At 36.5% G+C, this 14,699-nt stretch overlaps 1 protein-coding gene across 1 annotated transcript; it reads left to right on the plus strand.

The window, feature by feature from the left end:
- The first annotated feature begins 7,556 nt into the window (after nucleotides 1–7,556).
- Nucleotides 7,557–13,259, plus strand: LOC133856531 (ABC transporter F family member 5). Its single transcript, XM_062291582.1, has 9 exons — nucleotides 7,557–8,625; nucleotides 9,177–9,518; nucleotides 10,212–10,352; nucleotides 10,464–10,643; nucleotides 10,889–11,044; nucleotides 12,183–12,284; nucleotides 12,396–12,524; nucleotides 12,775–12,879; nucleotides 12,987–13,259. The coding sequence occupies exons 1-9, from the start codon at nucleotides 7,783–7,785 to the stop codon at nucleotides 13,080–13,082; spliced, it is 2,094 nt and encodes a 697-aa protein (XP_062147566.1). The 5' UTR covers nucleotides 7,557–7,782; the 3' UTR covers nucleotides 13,083–13,259.
- The last annotated feature ends 1,440 nt before the right edge of the window (nucleotides 13,260–14,699 follow it).

Below are 14,699 nucleotides of genomic sequence, written 5' to 3' on the forward strand. Positions count from 1 at the left end.
CGTCCATGCACAACTGAACTTACAACATTGGCAATGTCCGGTCATGAACATGTCTGGACGTACTAACAACCAACAAGAATACCTTTATAATCCCTTTGTTGATCAAGATCGACCTTTAGCTTTCATTAAAAAGAAGAGATTGGAGAGAGACTGATGTAAAACAATTTAGGAGTGGGCAAAGTATCTGACTATCGCCTACCAACCGCCATTAAACCGCTACCGACCGCCTACTGCCTCTACCAAGTTCCGATGGTTGGTTAGCCGGCATAAAAAATCTATACTGGAGTTGGTTCGGTTTGATTAATCAAAATAGTTGTTTTTTTTTTGTCGGTTAACCGAATCGCTACCTAACCGACCAAACCGAACACTAACCTCTCTCTCTCTTTCTCTCTAAAATGATTTAAAACAATTCGAGGAATCTTGAGTATTATTTGATTAACCGTTGTCCATCGACCTTCACTTTCTATCTTCTTTTTATATTCTCTCCTCGCACTTTTGAGCTCCTCATCGGTCTCAAAGTCACACAACTTTGGCTCCCCTCTCTTTCTAAAGCTCAAAACTTTCGAAGATGAAGATGGGTTTCTATGGGTTCCAAGTTTTGATGATCTTGGGTCTCTTGGCCACCTCGTGCATAGCCCAGGCTCCAAGGGCTGCACCAACCGCCTCACCACTCACAGCCACACCACCCACAGCAACGTCACCCTCACCAGCCTCGGTCGGCTCCACCAGCTCCAACCCCTTCAGCAGACCCCGACTCCAACCCCAAAAGCCCCATCCCCTTCATCTCCAGCACCAACCAAAGCCCCTACCTCAGCTCCCACTCCTTCAGTGAAATCTCCTTCACCCTTGTCTCCTGCTCCCAAGGTCTCTTCACCACTTGCACCCATCAAACTAACCGATCTAACCGACCGCCCTTTTAATCAATTCCACCGACTTATTCGATTTAATCGAAAATATCGAAATAAAGTCGGTGAATTAACTGACTTTGGCGGTAACTGAACTGAAAACACCCATAATGACCCGATCGAACCGATACCCACCCCTATTAAACATATTGATAACTAATTTGTACTTGTATTGAGATCTCGGCCTTTACATATTATTGATTACACAAAAAGTAAATATTGACATTTTCTTAGAACATAATGACAAATGCATAATTTTATACAAGCTACAGCATATCATATGTAAATTTATATATTTTATTCTTATTCAAATCTTGAGATCTCGGTGGTGATAAACTATTGTTTATAAATAATAGCGTCTTCCTTATGATAAACTCTTGCATAGCATCACACATTTATTTTCAATCTAATCACCATATTTAATGACAATTTGAATATATTTAGTCTTACTAAAATCTTGATGTAAAGAGCATTGCTCTTCGTAAGATCTTATTGGTGATGAGCTCTTATTGAGATTTCAATGGTGATAAGCTCTTGCTCATAATTACTGACTAATTTCAATTAAATTATATATATAATTATATATTTATTTATATAAGTTACATATATATATATATATATATATATATATATATATATATATATATATATATATATATATTACTGACTATTATATTAAATATTAGACGATTAAATTAAATTATCAAATTTTTAAGAAAGAATATGAGATGGTTTTGATTATATATTTAAATATGAGGCCCTTTTGCATTCAAGTTACCATTAGTTAAAAATTAAAAATGAGGATATTCCAAAGATGGATTTCAGGACTAGATATGTACTTTATGAGTTTTTATGTATAACATTTGGATTAACAAACGTTCTAGGTGCATTTATGGATTTGATGAATAAAGTATTCTTGACTATCTGGATAATTTTGTTCTAGTGATTATAAACGATATATTGGTGTACTCTAAAAGTTTAAAGGAGCGTGAAGATCATTTGAGGGCAGTGTTACAAATCTTAAATGAAAAGAAGTTGTATGCCAAGTTTAATAAATGTGAATTTTGCCAGAATCAAGTTATCTTTTTGAGGCATGTGATATCCAATAATAGAATTTTTATAAATCCTAGTAAGGTGGACGTACGGTTCCTTGTGCAAGACCAACTAGGGAGACTAGGGTTAGAAGTTTCTTTTGTTTTACTGGGTACTACAGAAAATTCGTGGAGGGAGGGGGTTCCCTTTTTTGGCCCTACCCTGCAGCCCTGCGGGTTGCACCATTTGAACTTGTACACCGCAATTTTTAGGGGAAAATCATGCGGTGCGGGTAGATTGCAGGGCAGGTCCATCCGACAAAGGCCGATCCAACGACCGAAGTAATGAAGATCCCGGCAGACATCTTCGAATGATCCATAAACAAAGAAAAAAAATCTAAAAACCCATCTCCATAAACAAAGAAACACAATCAAATGTACGGAAAATAAACATACAGATCCAATATACCAAAACAATTCTCAAAAACAAATGAATGAGGAAAAAAGAGGAAGAAGCAAATCATGATATTGGCATCGACGCAGCAGGGTCTCCAGGAAAAAGAGGCAAGTGGGGTCATCGTCAACTGCAAGCACACGCATTCCAATGGGAAATTGATCTCTGGGGTCGTCAATTACAGGCTCAATGATCATTTTGTGAAGATCGGCGCAAGGGAAGGGGAGGCTGTGATTCTGTGAAGAAGAAGAGAAGAAGAAGGGCTATGACGCTAGGAAGAATATGGAAGAAAAGAAAAGAAAATATATGGGGGGGAGGGGGGGGGGGGTGCTCTAGGGTTAACAAGTTAAAGTTTTTTTTTTTTTTTGAAAAAAAAAAATTAATTTACACGGTGTGAGGAGGGCAGGTCCCCGGGATTTTTCCAAATCCCGACCTGCAAACTGCACCGCACCGTCCAGTTTGCAGAAAACTCAACGGCATCCGAATAAAAGACGCGGGGCATGTTGATTTGTGGGTCGGGTAGGTGCGGGTTTATAGGGGCAGGTCAGCTTTTACAGGTCCTACACACCCCTAGTTTTAAGTATACTATATTTTAGTTTTGTTGGAAAGAATTGTGGGTAGGTGACTAGTCTTTGATTTGGCTGGATATGTGTGTTTTTTAGAAGAAAAAAAAAATTGTCGTACTAGAAGTTAGCCGATTGGGGTGTGATTGTTGATAATTGGTTTGCTGAATAAGAACTTGTAAGTATAAGAATTTTCTGGTTGTTGTCTTGGTTTGGTGTTGGTGGCTATTATATTTGAGAATTGTGTTTTGTTAAAAAATTTGGTTAATATTGATTTTTGGGGGATTTGGACTTTAATTTTTGGTTGTGTGAAAAGTTTAAATCTTTCTTAAAGACCCCTCGAGCATATTCGTAAATACAAAAGAGTTGGTTGTTGTTTTTTTTTTTTTTTTTAAGATAAGAGTTGGTTGTTTCTAGTTAACTATTGAATTGTATACTTGTTGTTAAGGCTAGTTGGTGTATACATAAAGAGATAGAACATACTTTGTTAAAAGTCTAGTTTGAGACAGTACTATAGGGAGTATAGTATTTTGGTAAAGCTGGTTTATTTCATTGATGGATTTTGTCATATAGAGGTTGTTCGAATGGGTATAGCTTAGATTCTTTTTGGGCCCTTAACTTGAGATTGTCGTTGTTCTATAATATATGATGGAGTTATCTGAAGAAATGAGATTTATTATTTGATGAATTCTACAAATATTACGGAGGTCGGAGGATATTATAAGATTATTTTTATTGAATTTAGTACATAGGAAAGTGGTAGTGTATAACTCTTCTTAGTTGAAACTTTATGAGCAGAATTATCTAACAAAGACTTGGAGTTAGTAATAGTAGTTTTTGCATTAAATTTCGAGACACTACTTATATGGCCAAAAAAAAAGGTGAAATTTATAGGGATTTTAAGAGTATGAAGTATTTTATTTACTATGAAAGAATTAAACATGAGGCAGTATAGATGGCTTGAGTGGATTAAGGATTACGATTGTTTAATTAATTACCACTCTGGAAAGACTAATATTGTGACAGATGCATTTAGTAGGAAATTCTCTAAATTCCCTGTTGTTATGTTAACTTTTGAAAGACAGACTATGCTCGATCTATAATGAGTGAAAGTTAAGGTTATTTCATGTAATGACTTAGAGAAAAGCGCTAACCACATCTGCGCTATTACTCCAAAAGGACTAGTCAAAGTTAGGACGACCCTCTTGGGCTTGTGCACGCTTCCCTCATCTCAGGCTGGACAATGACTCTAATATCATTTGTAACAACCCAGAAAAAAACGCTATCAACATCTGCGTTATCACTCTAAAAGAACTAATCAATTTGGAGCTTTCCTAAAATCCCTTATAAAGTACAATTTCACCTAGTAACTAGGCAATGTGAGACTTATCACCCATTAATATCTTTATAAATCACTTACTCTATGTGAACTATTCATCTCTTCCTAATATGGGACCAAAGTGTTACATTTCAGGTAATTCTTAAGCATGATTAACCAATCTTAGTGTGCAACCTATTTTGATTGAAAGTATTAAAACTTCTTAGGCCAGTAACTCATAGCTAATGAAAATTTTGGCAACGTGCAGAAGAAGAAAAGATCAGAGTTTAATGTGTTAGATGACGGAATTTTAAGATTTGAAAATAGGTTGTGTGTGCTGAATGGGGGTGGTTCGGCCACCACACAAGCCAAAAAAAAAAAAAAATGTTTACGGTTTGGCCCTTGGCCACCCTTAAATAGGTCGGTCTGGGGTGGCCGAACCCACCCCCAGTCCAAATGGGGGTGGCCGAGCCATTCCCAAGGCTCTTAGGGTTGTTTCGGCCACCCCCATTTTGTTATTTGGAGGTGGTTGGCTATAGAGGTGGTTCGGCCACCCTTAGACCGGTCATGAGGGTTGCTCGAGCCACCCCTTATTTTTTTTTAAAAAAAAAAAATTAAAAGTTTTTATTATTTTTAATTTTTAATTAGGCATAGAACATGTGCCAGCTTTTTAGAAGTATTGATGTTGACTTCCATCAATTTTTGGACGAAAGTTGGAGAGAGGTACCATCTCCATCTTTACCCATAAACGAAGTACCATCTATAATACGAAATAAATTATAGAGGATAAAAAATAAAGTCTTTAAACCTTGTGGGGGCAAAAACGTACTTAAACAAATTTTAAAGGCAAACCTATAGACTTCCTACCACCTAAAAAGTGGTTAAAAAAAAAAAAAAAAAAAAAAAACCCTAGTAAGGCCAAATACAAGATGCAAGGCACTATTCTCTCGCTTGCCCAATCAGGCATGACTGAACTATTTGGGCGAGTCAGTTTGCTCATAATTGCCTCGTCTACACGTCAAATGAATCCCTTACTTCCTTTTTAAAAAACGACGTCGTGTGTCTAAATTTTTTTGCCAACAATCTTCTCCGTCCATTTTATAACATGGATTTGTTCCGTCTCAACTCATAAATGATAGGGGTGTACATGCGGACGGTTATTTTTGTACACCCATAGCTTATAGTAATCTTTTGTTAAAATTTTTATTTTACACACTCTTTTATCTTTTTTCCTTTTCACAAACAAAACACATTTCTAAACATGAAACATGTGTTTACCTTTATGTAAATAATTATCAAATAAATTATAAAAAAACAAAGCAACCTCATTATCATTTACCCCTAAAAAAATTCTAATGGTTTTCTCCATTGCTGGGAAGTTTGAGGATAGCCATCCATTAATGCTAGGCAGGATTTGGATGAAATATATCAATCTATAGGTTTGGTTCCCAATATGATCATATGAAAATTATTGAAAAGTTATCATACACCCAATATGCTTGTTTTTGTCACAGTACCTGTATATACTCTCCAATTAATATCATAACACTCAGGGCAGAGCCAGTTTGGGGCAAGCAAGCCCCAAGATTTTCTAAAAAAATAATAATAATAAAATATTTTACCTCTAATTTTTTTTTTTTTTTTTTTTTAGTTTTGTTGTCTTATTTATTTATTTATTTATTTCAATTTTGTCTCTCCAAATCTCAAATGCTGACTCCGTCCCTAATAACACTCATTTAATGTATCGTAATTAAATTTTGGCTTACCATTTTGCATGAAAGTTTTGCTTGCAAAATACTTTCACATATTCAAATTATACATTTTTTTTTTGTAGAAGTTAAGGAATTTAGGTCCAAAAACAAATTATATTGAGAAAAAAATTATATGAATTTATAAGATTAACTAAATCTCATATTTGGAACTGATATTCATAATACAAAAGAAAAAAGTGAAAAAAAAATAGAGGAGGAGGAAAAGAAGGGTACGTATTGGCTATTGCTGTTGTTTTCACCAATCGGAAGCCTCCAAAATTTAAAGTCAATTATTTCTCCTCAACATTTTATAACCAGAAAAAATGGATTATAATTATAATTATAATTATGTGGAGATAACTCCCTCCCATCCCATAGGCAATACTAGTTTTGTGGTGTGGAATCCACCGTACAAGCACAAGCAAGTCATACCCTCCTATCATTCTAATGCCACGTGTAATCCAATGCAAGGTTGTACACAAACCACGTGTTCTAGGACTCTAGAGATGACATTTGACAATTACATTTCACTTTTTGCTTGTGGCCAGTAATATGAGGAAATCCATTTTAGAGGTGTAACGTGATTTCAGTTATTTATAATATTTGTAAAATGTAAATATTATTTTTAGATATTTATATTTACATCATGTTTTAATTAATCGTGTCTACGTGATTATTACGATTATTATTCGCTATCTACATATTAGATAATGAGCCTTTTGAACTTTTTTTGGGTCTTTATTAAGGCCTATTTTAAAAATAATTAAGGCCGATTTTTAGTATTTTGGGCTTTTTTTTTTTTCTTTACTTTATTTTTTTTTTAAGCTTTAATCTTTTGAAAATATATTGATTTAATATGACTTTTATCTTTTTGTCAAAGTGTTACACGAGAAAGCAACACAATAAATAAAACCAATGTAAACTTTACGTATACTTAATTCAAAACGACATTGTTTTGGTATTAAACAACAAACCAACATTGTTTCGGTGAATATATATATATAAAGGGTAGGCGGTTAACGGTTATTAACTGTCTTTGCCTACCTTAGAATCGTTAATCGCACCGCCCTAGGTGATAAGTAATTTTTGTCAATCGCTTACTAAAAGAATTATACAGTTAGGAGTTAATAACCACACACTTGTAAAATCCTAATCTTTCCTTAGTGATTTGTTGATCTTCTTTTACACTGCACTCATCATGCTTGTGACTGTTTATTTCTTTAGTAAAAGTATTAAATAGTATATTATGGATGAATGCTCTAAATTTATGTACAAACTTAATATTAAGAAAGAACGATAGAATTTAGTAGATTGTTATACAATTTAAAATCATTAAATTAATGCTTACAAAAATTAAAAATAAGAAAAAGAAATAATTTTTAATATCAAATTATCCAAATTGTATATCAATCTCATAATGGTCTATAAGATAATAAAATAGCTTTACTCTATTAATCGAAATTTTTTCAAATTTAGATAACAAAGATAAAAAGGGAAAAGAAATAAGAGAAATAAAAAACACAACAAATTATATCGGACTCTTCAATTCACATTCCTTGAAAATGCCATATTGCAGCAACGTCACCCATTGAAGCATAATTCCATGGGCTGAGAGTTTCTGTGTGACACCATCGGGGATTGAGGAGAGAACCTCACACACCTTGTACTGACTCTCCTCCCATTCCCACAAACCTCAAAGTTTCCCATTTCAAGCTCCTCACTTTCCCACCCAGATTCTTACTCTTTCTCACCCCCCAAACATGGACTTAACCACCAACCTCCATCGTCTCCACCTCAATTCCACCTTCCTCACCGGCTCACCTCTTCTCAATCACCACAAACCCATTTTCCGACCACGTCTCCACAGCTCAAACTCAATCAAAATCGCCAATTTCTTCAACCCCAGCAAAGCCCCAAGCCTTAGAATCGCCTCCCGGCTATCAACCTTCGCTGTGGAAACACCGGTCGCCGAAACCGACATCGAGTCCTTGTTCTCGAGCACTTCCGTCGAACAAAAGAGACCCAATAAGAAAGCAAACACCGGCGCTTCGGGTATTTCGTCCGGTGTTAAGCTCGAAAACGTGACTAAGAGCTATAAGGGCGTCACGGTATTGAAGGACGTGACTTGGGAAGTGAAGAAAGGCGAAAAGGTTGGACTAGTAGGCGTAAATGGCGCAGGGAAAACGACTCAGATGAGAATTGTTGCGGGGCTGGAGGAACCCGATTCTGGGTCTGTGATTAAAGCGAAACCCAACATGAAAATCGCGTTTTTGAGCCAGGAGTTCGAGGTGTCGATGAGCAGGACGGTGAGGGAGGAGTTTCTGAGCGCGTTCAAGGAGGAGATGGAGATTTCTGGGAAGTTGGAGAAGGTGCAGAAGGCGTTGGAGGGTTCGGAGAATGACTTGGACCTGATGGGGAGGCTCTTGGACGAGTTTGATTTGCTCCAGAGAAGGGCACAGGCGGTGAACTTGGATGGGGTGGATGCTAAGGTTAGTAAGTTGATGCCTGAGCTCGGTTTCGCGCCTGAGGATTCGGATAGGTTGGTGGCTTCCTTTAGTAGCGGCTGGCAGATGAGGATGTCGCTTGGGAAGATTTTGCTTCAGGTATGTTTGTGTACGAGGTTGAGTTTTAGTTTTGAATTGTGCCTAACGTATGGATATGTTCCAGCTGTGTGCTTTTCTTCTCGCTTTTTTATGCAACTGTAGTTTAATTGCCAAGAAAATGCTGTGAGGAAGAATTGTTGGTTAGTAATTCAGAAACAAGTCGATATATGAGCAATCGTAGTCCATCGTTACTGATCTGCTACCACCTCAAAAACATATGTTTCGTCGGTTTTACTCGTTGATTCGAGGTCAAATGCACATATATAGTGAAATGAGTAATATCATTAGTGGGTTGGACAGCTCTTCTTAATCTCATTATTCCCAATTCACATAACCGGAAAATTTCCAATTGTTTCCTAGCCTAATGAAGGGGCACTTTATTTTATGTTATTATTATTAATTATTTTTGTATACATGATTGCTCTTAGTAATATGCATGGCTTATACATCTTGCATTAGATTGGATATTGGGCAATTGTTTACATCATGTGACATGTAGAAGAGTGTATTGGTGTTACTGTGTGACTGTAGTCTTATCTCTTCACATGCAGGAACCAGATTTATTGCTCTTGGATGAGCCCACAAATCACCTTGACCTTGACACAATCGAGTGGCTTGAAGGCTATCTTAGCAAGCAAGATGTGCCAATGGTTATCATATCTCATGACAGAGCATTTCTCGATCAGCTCTGCACAAAAATTGTGGAGACCGATATGGGTGTTGCGAGGACATTTGAAGGAAATTATTCTCAGTATGTCATTTCAAAGGCAGCATGGGTTGAAGCACAGTATGCTGCATGGGAGAAGCAGCAGAAGGAAATTGAGCAGACAAAAGACTTAATAAACAGGTTAGGCGCTGGAGCAAACTCCGGCCGTGCTTCTACTGCTGGAAAGGTACACTGATATCTTCTGAGCTAGTCAATCATAGCAGTACTAATACATGCCATTCTATCTGAAAACAACATGAATTATTCTGTCTTGGTAAGCAGTTACGAATCTATTTGATATTTGGTTAGTATTACTATTTGTTGGGATGTATATATACAGATGACAAAGCACATTCTTTTATTTTGGTCTAGACGATAAGTACATGGTACCCACATTGGTGTTTAGTATCTCTCCCAGTTTTGACAGGACTGATACAGTGATGAATAACTTTCAGTCACGGAAAATGGTGATTATGTGTATAAAAATCATGATGGATTTGTGGAGCACTATGTTTTTTCGGAGACATTCTATTGAATCTGTCTCCTAAATTGCAATTGTAATACAACAGCTTAATGATCTTTCCTGATTCAAACTTTGAATCCTTTAAATTGCTTCTTTTTAAGCAAACTACCAATATGTGTTCCAAAATAGTAAGTTGATGCTTTTTTTTTTTCCCTCTCTTTCTTCCTTTTCATTCTGCAATGTGAGAGTTATGCAGTGGACCTGCTTTTGCTTTAAATCAGCTCAAGACCATTCGGAACTTGTGCTAATTACTGAAATAAATTCTCTAGCTCAAATTACATGGCTTCACTTTAAATGATTTTCTGGCTACTATAATTCCTTATCTAACGGTCTCTTATTGCTCTTGTATAACAACAGAAGCTGGAGAGACTTCAAGAAGAGGATCTAGTAGAGAAGCCATTTGAAAGGAAACAAATGAAGATCAGGTTCCCTGAGCATGGAAGTAGCGGAAGATCTGTTGTAACAATTAAGAATTTGGAATATGGCTTTGGGGACAAGGTGAATTGACATACTTCGCCAAACAAGGAAGATGGCTCTAGAAACATTCAATTTTCTACTCATTATTATCTGGATGTTATATTTATGAAGTTGATATCTGTTGTGTACCAGGTGCTCTTCAACAGGGCAAATCTTGCAATTGAAAGGGGAGAAAAAATTGCCATTATTGGCCCAAATGGATGTGGAAAGAGTACACTGCTGAAATTGATAATGGGTTTAGAGAAGCCAAGAGGAGGTGAACTCCTGCTTGGGGAGCATAATGTCCTACCTAACTATTTTGAGCAAAATCAGGTGACCTATTTATAAGTTCTAACAGTTTAGACCAGCCAAGAGATACTATATTCTGATCGTTCTAATTATCTTGGTGCTTCTACTTCTAAATGGTTACTTTCTAAGTACCGACATTTTGGCAAAAAATAAAAAAAATATGTACCACAAACACACACATTCATATCATTTATGTTCTTATCTAATTTGCAATTGCGTAGATGCACAAAAATATTGATTCTGCTAACTGAGATTGATCTACTTCTTAGGCCGAGGCACTTGATCTGAATAAAACGGTGCTTGAGACAGTAGAAGAAGCAGCAGAGAACTGGAGAATTGACGATATAAAAGGGCTCCTTGGGCGTTGCAATTTCAAAGCTAATATGCTTGATAGAAAGGTTTCTCTTTTGAGTGGTGGGGAGAAGGTAACTAAAACTTGTATTGTCTCTACTATTGCTGGACATTTATTTCACAATAATGTGCTGCATAAAAAGTTATGTAATTTTGTGATTTTATGGTAACTCATGCATAGTTCATATTGTTAGAGTAGAATTATGGTCTAATGGAAAACAGAAATTGCCACCCGCACAGGTTTTTTTGATGTTGATAGGTTGAGGATTTTTGGTTGAAGTCTTGTCATTGCCTGATAGAAAATTGTTGAGATGATTGAAAAAAATATAGAAAAGGAAAAGAACAAATTATTTGTTGAAATGAAATGTGCAACTAAACTATCATTGAAACAATTTGTCAAGGTCATTCTTAATTCCAGTATTCATAATTTTTTTCCCCTTTATTAATATGTTATCCTAAATTTTATGGATAATCAAGTCATATATATTATCGTAAATCCGTAACTGTTACTTTACCATGTGGAAGACAGATGTAGTGCGTAAAGTGGACCCCATTACAATGTATCCTGTTACCTGCATATCTAATTCTTCCCTGGCAAAGTTTATGTGTATACTGTTTTTCTCTTGAATACATTTTGGGACTTAACTAGCATCTCTTTATAAGTTTAATAGGCCTATTTCTTTATAGGGTTAATTTCAGCTATCCAACCTAAACGATGCGATTGTTTGCAAATACCCCTCAAATGACATTTTTTTTTTGCAATCAACATCCTAATACGAGATTCATTTGCTATATCAATCCCAGAGTTTAAATCCTAATGCAAATAAACTGAGTAGTAGAGTGAGGTGGGGTAGACATTTTAAATTAATGTGTACAAATATCGTAATTTTGATAGATTAGTACATTCCGCAATCCTACTTGCCAAAATTGACATGGATTTGGACGCTGGGGTAAACATTGCAAGTTAATATCAACTCAGGGTGTTAATTTGTAACTTAGTGGGGACACTGGAAATGGCACAACAATATTTGAGGGAGGATAGCTACAATTGATGCTCTTGCTAATAGCTTTGAACATTAAGCTTCAAAAATTTACATGCAATTGCTTTGTACATCGCATAGTTATGGTAATGCTTTTTATATTTTTTCCTTTTAATGAGACAGACTTTGATTTTTGTTTTTGTTTTTTATTTTTTCCTTCCTGTTTTATTAGGCACGTCTTGCTTTTTGCAAGTTCATGGTGAAACCGTCAACCCTGCTAGTTTTGGACGAACCAACTAATCACTTGGATATACCTTCAAAAGAGATGCTTGAGGTTGGTTTGTATCTCGGTTGTGATTCTCCGTGTTAACACTGTAAACCATTATGAATTGTGCACAAAACCTGATCAGCACTTTAATCATTCTATATATTAATGTTCTATCAGGAGGCAATAACGGAGTACAAGGGCACCGTCATCACAGTTTCTCATGACAGATACTTTATAAAGCAAATAGTCAATAGAGTAGTGGAAGTTAAAGACTGCAATTTACAGGATTATGCAGGAGATTACAATGTAAGTGCCTCTTCTTCCCCTTAAAAGAAAACAATGAAATCGGAGATTGATGAGATGTGTTGAGAAAATGAAGCCGAGCCTTTGGGCCCAAGCATGATTTCTCAAGTATAATCTTTCAGACTACATTGACATTGTTAAAACTTATTATATAACTACTTACGTCCCTGCATAGCGGAAGCAGGCATCTGGACGTTGTCGTCGGTGTAGTCCAATTGTTAAATTTACTGATCTTGGGGTGTGTACTTCACAGTATTATCTAGAGAAAAATCTTGACGCCAGGATGAGAGAGCTAGAACGTGAAGCGGAGCTTGAGGAGAAGGCTCCTAAAGTTAAGGCCAAATCCAAGATGTCAAAGGTATCCATTGTTCTTGTTGTTACTGGCATTCTGAAACTGAAGGAAATGATATGGCTTGTGCTGTAGCCACCTGAGCCAAAACTCATATATCTTTTTTCCCTTAACAGGCTGAGAAGGAAGCTATGAAGAAGCAGAAAAGGCAGGCATTTCAGCAGGCAAAACAAAAATCAAAAGGTCTGAAGAATTCTAAGAGGTGGAATTGACCAATTCACCCAAAAACTTCATTCCCCATTTCTGCATTGTTTAAACCAATTATATTATACCTGTGAAAAGCTTAGGAGATGAGGTGGCCCGTTGTGAGCCATGTGGTTGACCATATGTACATAATTGAATAGAATTACAGGTATTACCTTAATGAAATCATTGTTTCCCCCCAAAAAGACTGCAGATCCCTGAAGATGGACATTTTTTTCTTCCAAAAACCGTAATACAGGAAAAAACATGAGGGCACTTGTTAGTTTCTGTTTAATCCGACAAGCCTTGAGGCTAATATATAAATTGTATAATCTCTTCTATAACCATGTTCTAGATCCTTATATAATCATTATTCCGACAGTCTTGCAGTAGTGTGCCAATCTAGACCAGTTCTAGATTGTTACATATAATATCACTCAAACCTATCCCAAAACCCACCACACTTCAGCATGCATGGAGATTCCTTGTCTCTCATTACTGAAGATGTGGAAGTAAACACCTTCCTGTCTCTCGACCAAGTATTAGCCTTCTCTCCATGGAATATTAGAGGCCACCCTCTCTTCAGGTCTAAAGCTAGAGGAAGCTGATTTCTCTACAAGTGCTTTACTGGGTTCAAATACATGGTTTACCACTTGAGCTAATGTCGCCATCAAATTGCTGTCACCATTGGAAATTAGCTTAGTACTCTTTTGGGAGTTTTTTTTTGGTTTTTTTGATAAGTAAGAGAAATATCATTAAAAAGTACAAAGTGCAATCAAGTACACAGGAAATATACAAGATCTTTTGGAAGTTGAAGAAGCCAAGGTCCGCAATGAAGTAAGTTTCTTAGGGTGAGAGCACTCGTCAACCAGCACCACCCGTTGATTTCAGGTTTCTTCCAAAACCGACCTGATAAACATTTCACAAGTCCAATTCAAATATGAAATATCTGATGACTACCTCTTCATGTAGCGAATATATCTCAAAGATACTGCAGAAAAATCCCAAGAACAAGTATCATGAAAGCATAGCATAGCATAGGATCGTGCAAAACAAGAAAAATTGCATGGCAATAACACTACCTCGTCCACTAGCAAAGTCGACTACCAAGGTTGATGGGCTGATTTGATTCATCTTGCTCCAAGCTTAATTCACGTGTGGTCTAGGGTTTTGAGACCTCTAAACCTTCTCATCAATTTTGATTATGATACCAAGAGTGTAGGCTCTAATGCATACACAAACTCCCTTTATATAGGCTTGTGTCTCCAAGTAGAAGCAGTAGTAGGTTTTCGTGTCAAAGTAAGACTTGAAAAACCTTGCCTACCACCTTCTACATACACGGCTAAGGGAGAAGTGTCCTTGTGTAATTAGGTCAAGCCCAATAAGGATCATAGTCAACTTGAGAATGACCTAAATGCAACGTTTTTGGCGTGAAAGAGAATAAAAAAGTTAAAGAAATCAGGGAAAAGATTAAAGGGGGAAGCGATAGAGAGGGGACTTGAATCCTCTCTAGTTGAGTTTTAACGGGAGAAGAGCTAGTTGGTTTTAAGTAAGGGTATTTTGGTAATTTTTCATAGAGAGGAAGTGGGAGAGAGGAGGAAGATGGAGGCCATACCTCCTCCCTAGGTAGCACTCAAGGGAGGAGG

The sequence above is a fragment of the Alnus glutinosa genome, chromosome 14 (assembly GCF_958979055.1).
Source record: "Alnus glutinosa chromosome 14, dhAlnGlut1.1, whole genome shotgun sequence".
Classification (NCBI taxonomy): domain Eukaryota; kingdom Viridiplantae; phylum Streptophyta; class Magnoliopsida; order Fagales; family Betulaceae; genus Alnus; species Alnus glutinosa.

Excerpts from the sequence above, each read along its gene's own strand:
- LOC133856531 (XM_062291582.1), top strand. The coding sequence starts at position 7,783 with ATGGACTTAACCACCAACCTCCATCGTCTCCACCTCAATTCCACCTTC. Across the intron at positions 11,045-12,182 it reads TTTTGAGTGGTGGGGAGAAG|GCACGTCTTGCTTTTTGCAA; the intron begins GTAACTAAAACT and ends CTGTTTTATTAG. Across the intron at positions 12,525-12,774 it reads ATTATGCAGGAGATTACAAT|TATTATCTAGAGAAAAATCT; the intron begins GTAAGTGCCTCT and ends TGTACTTCACAG.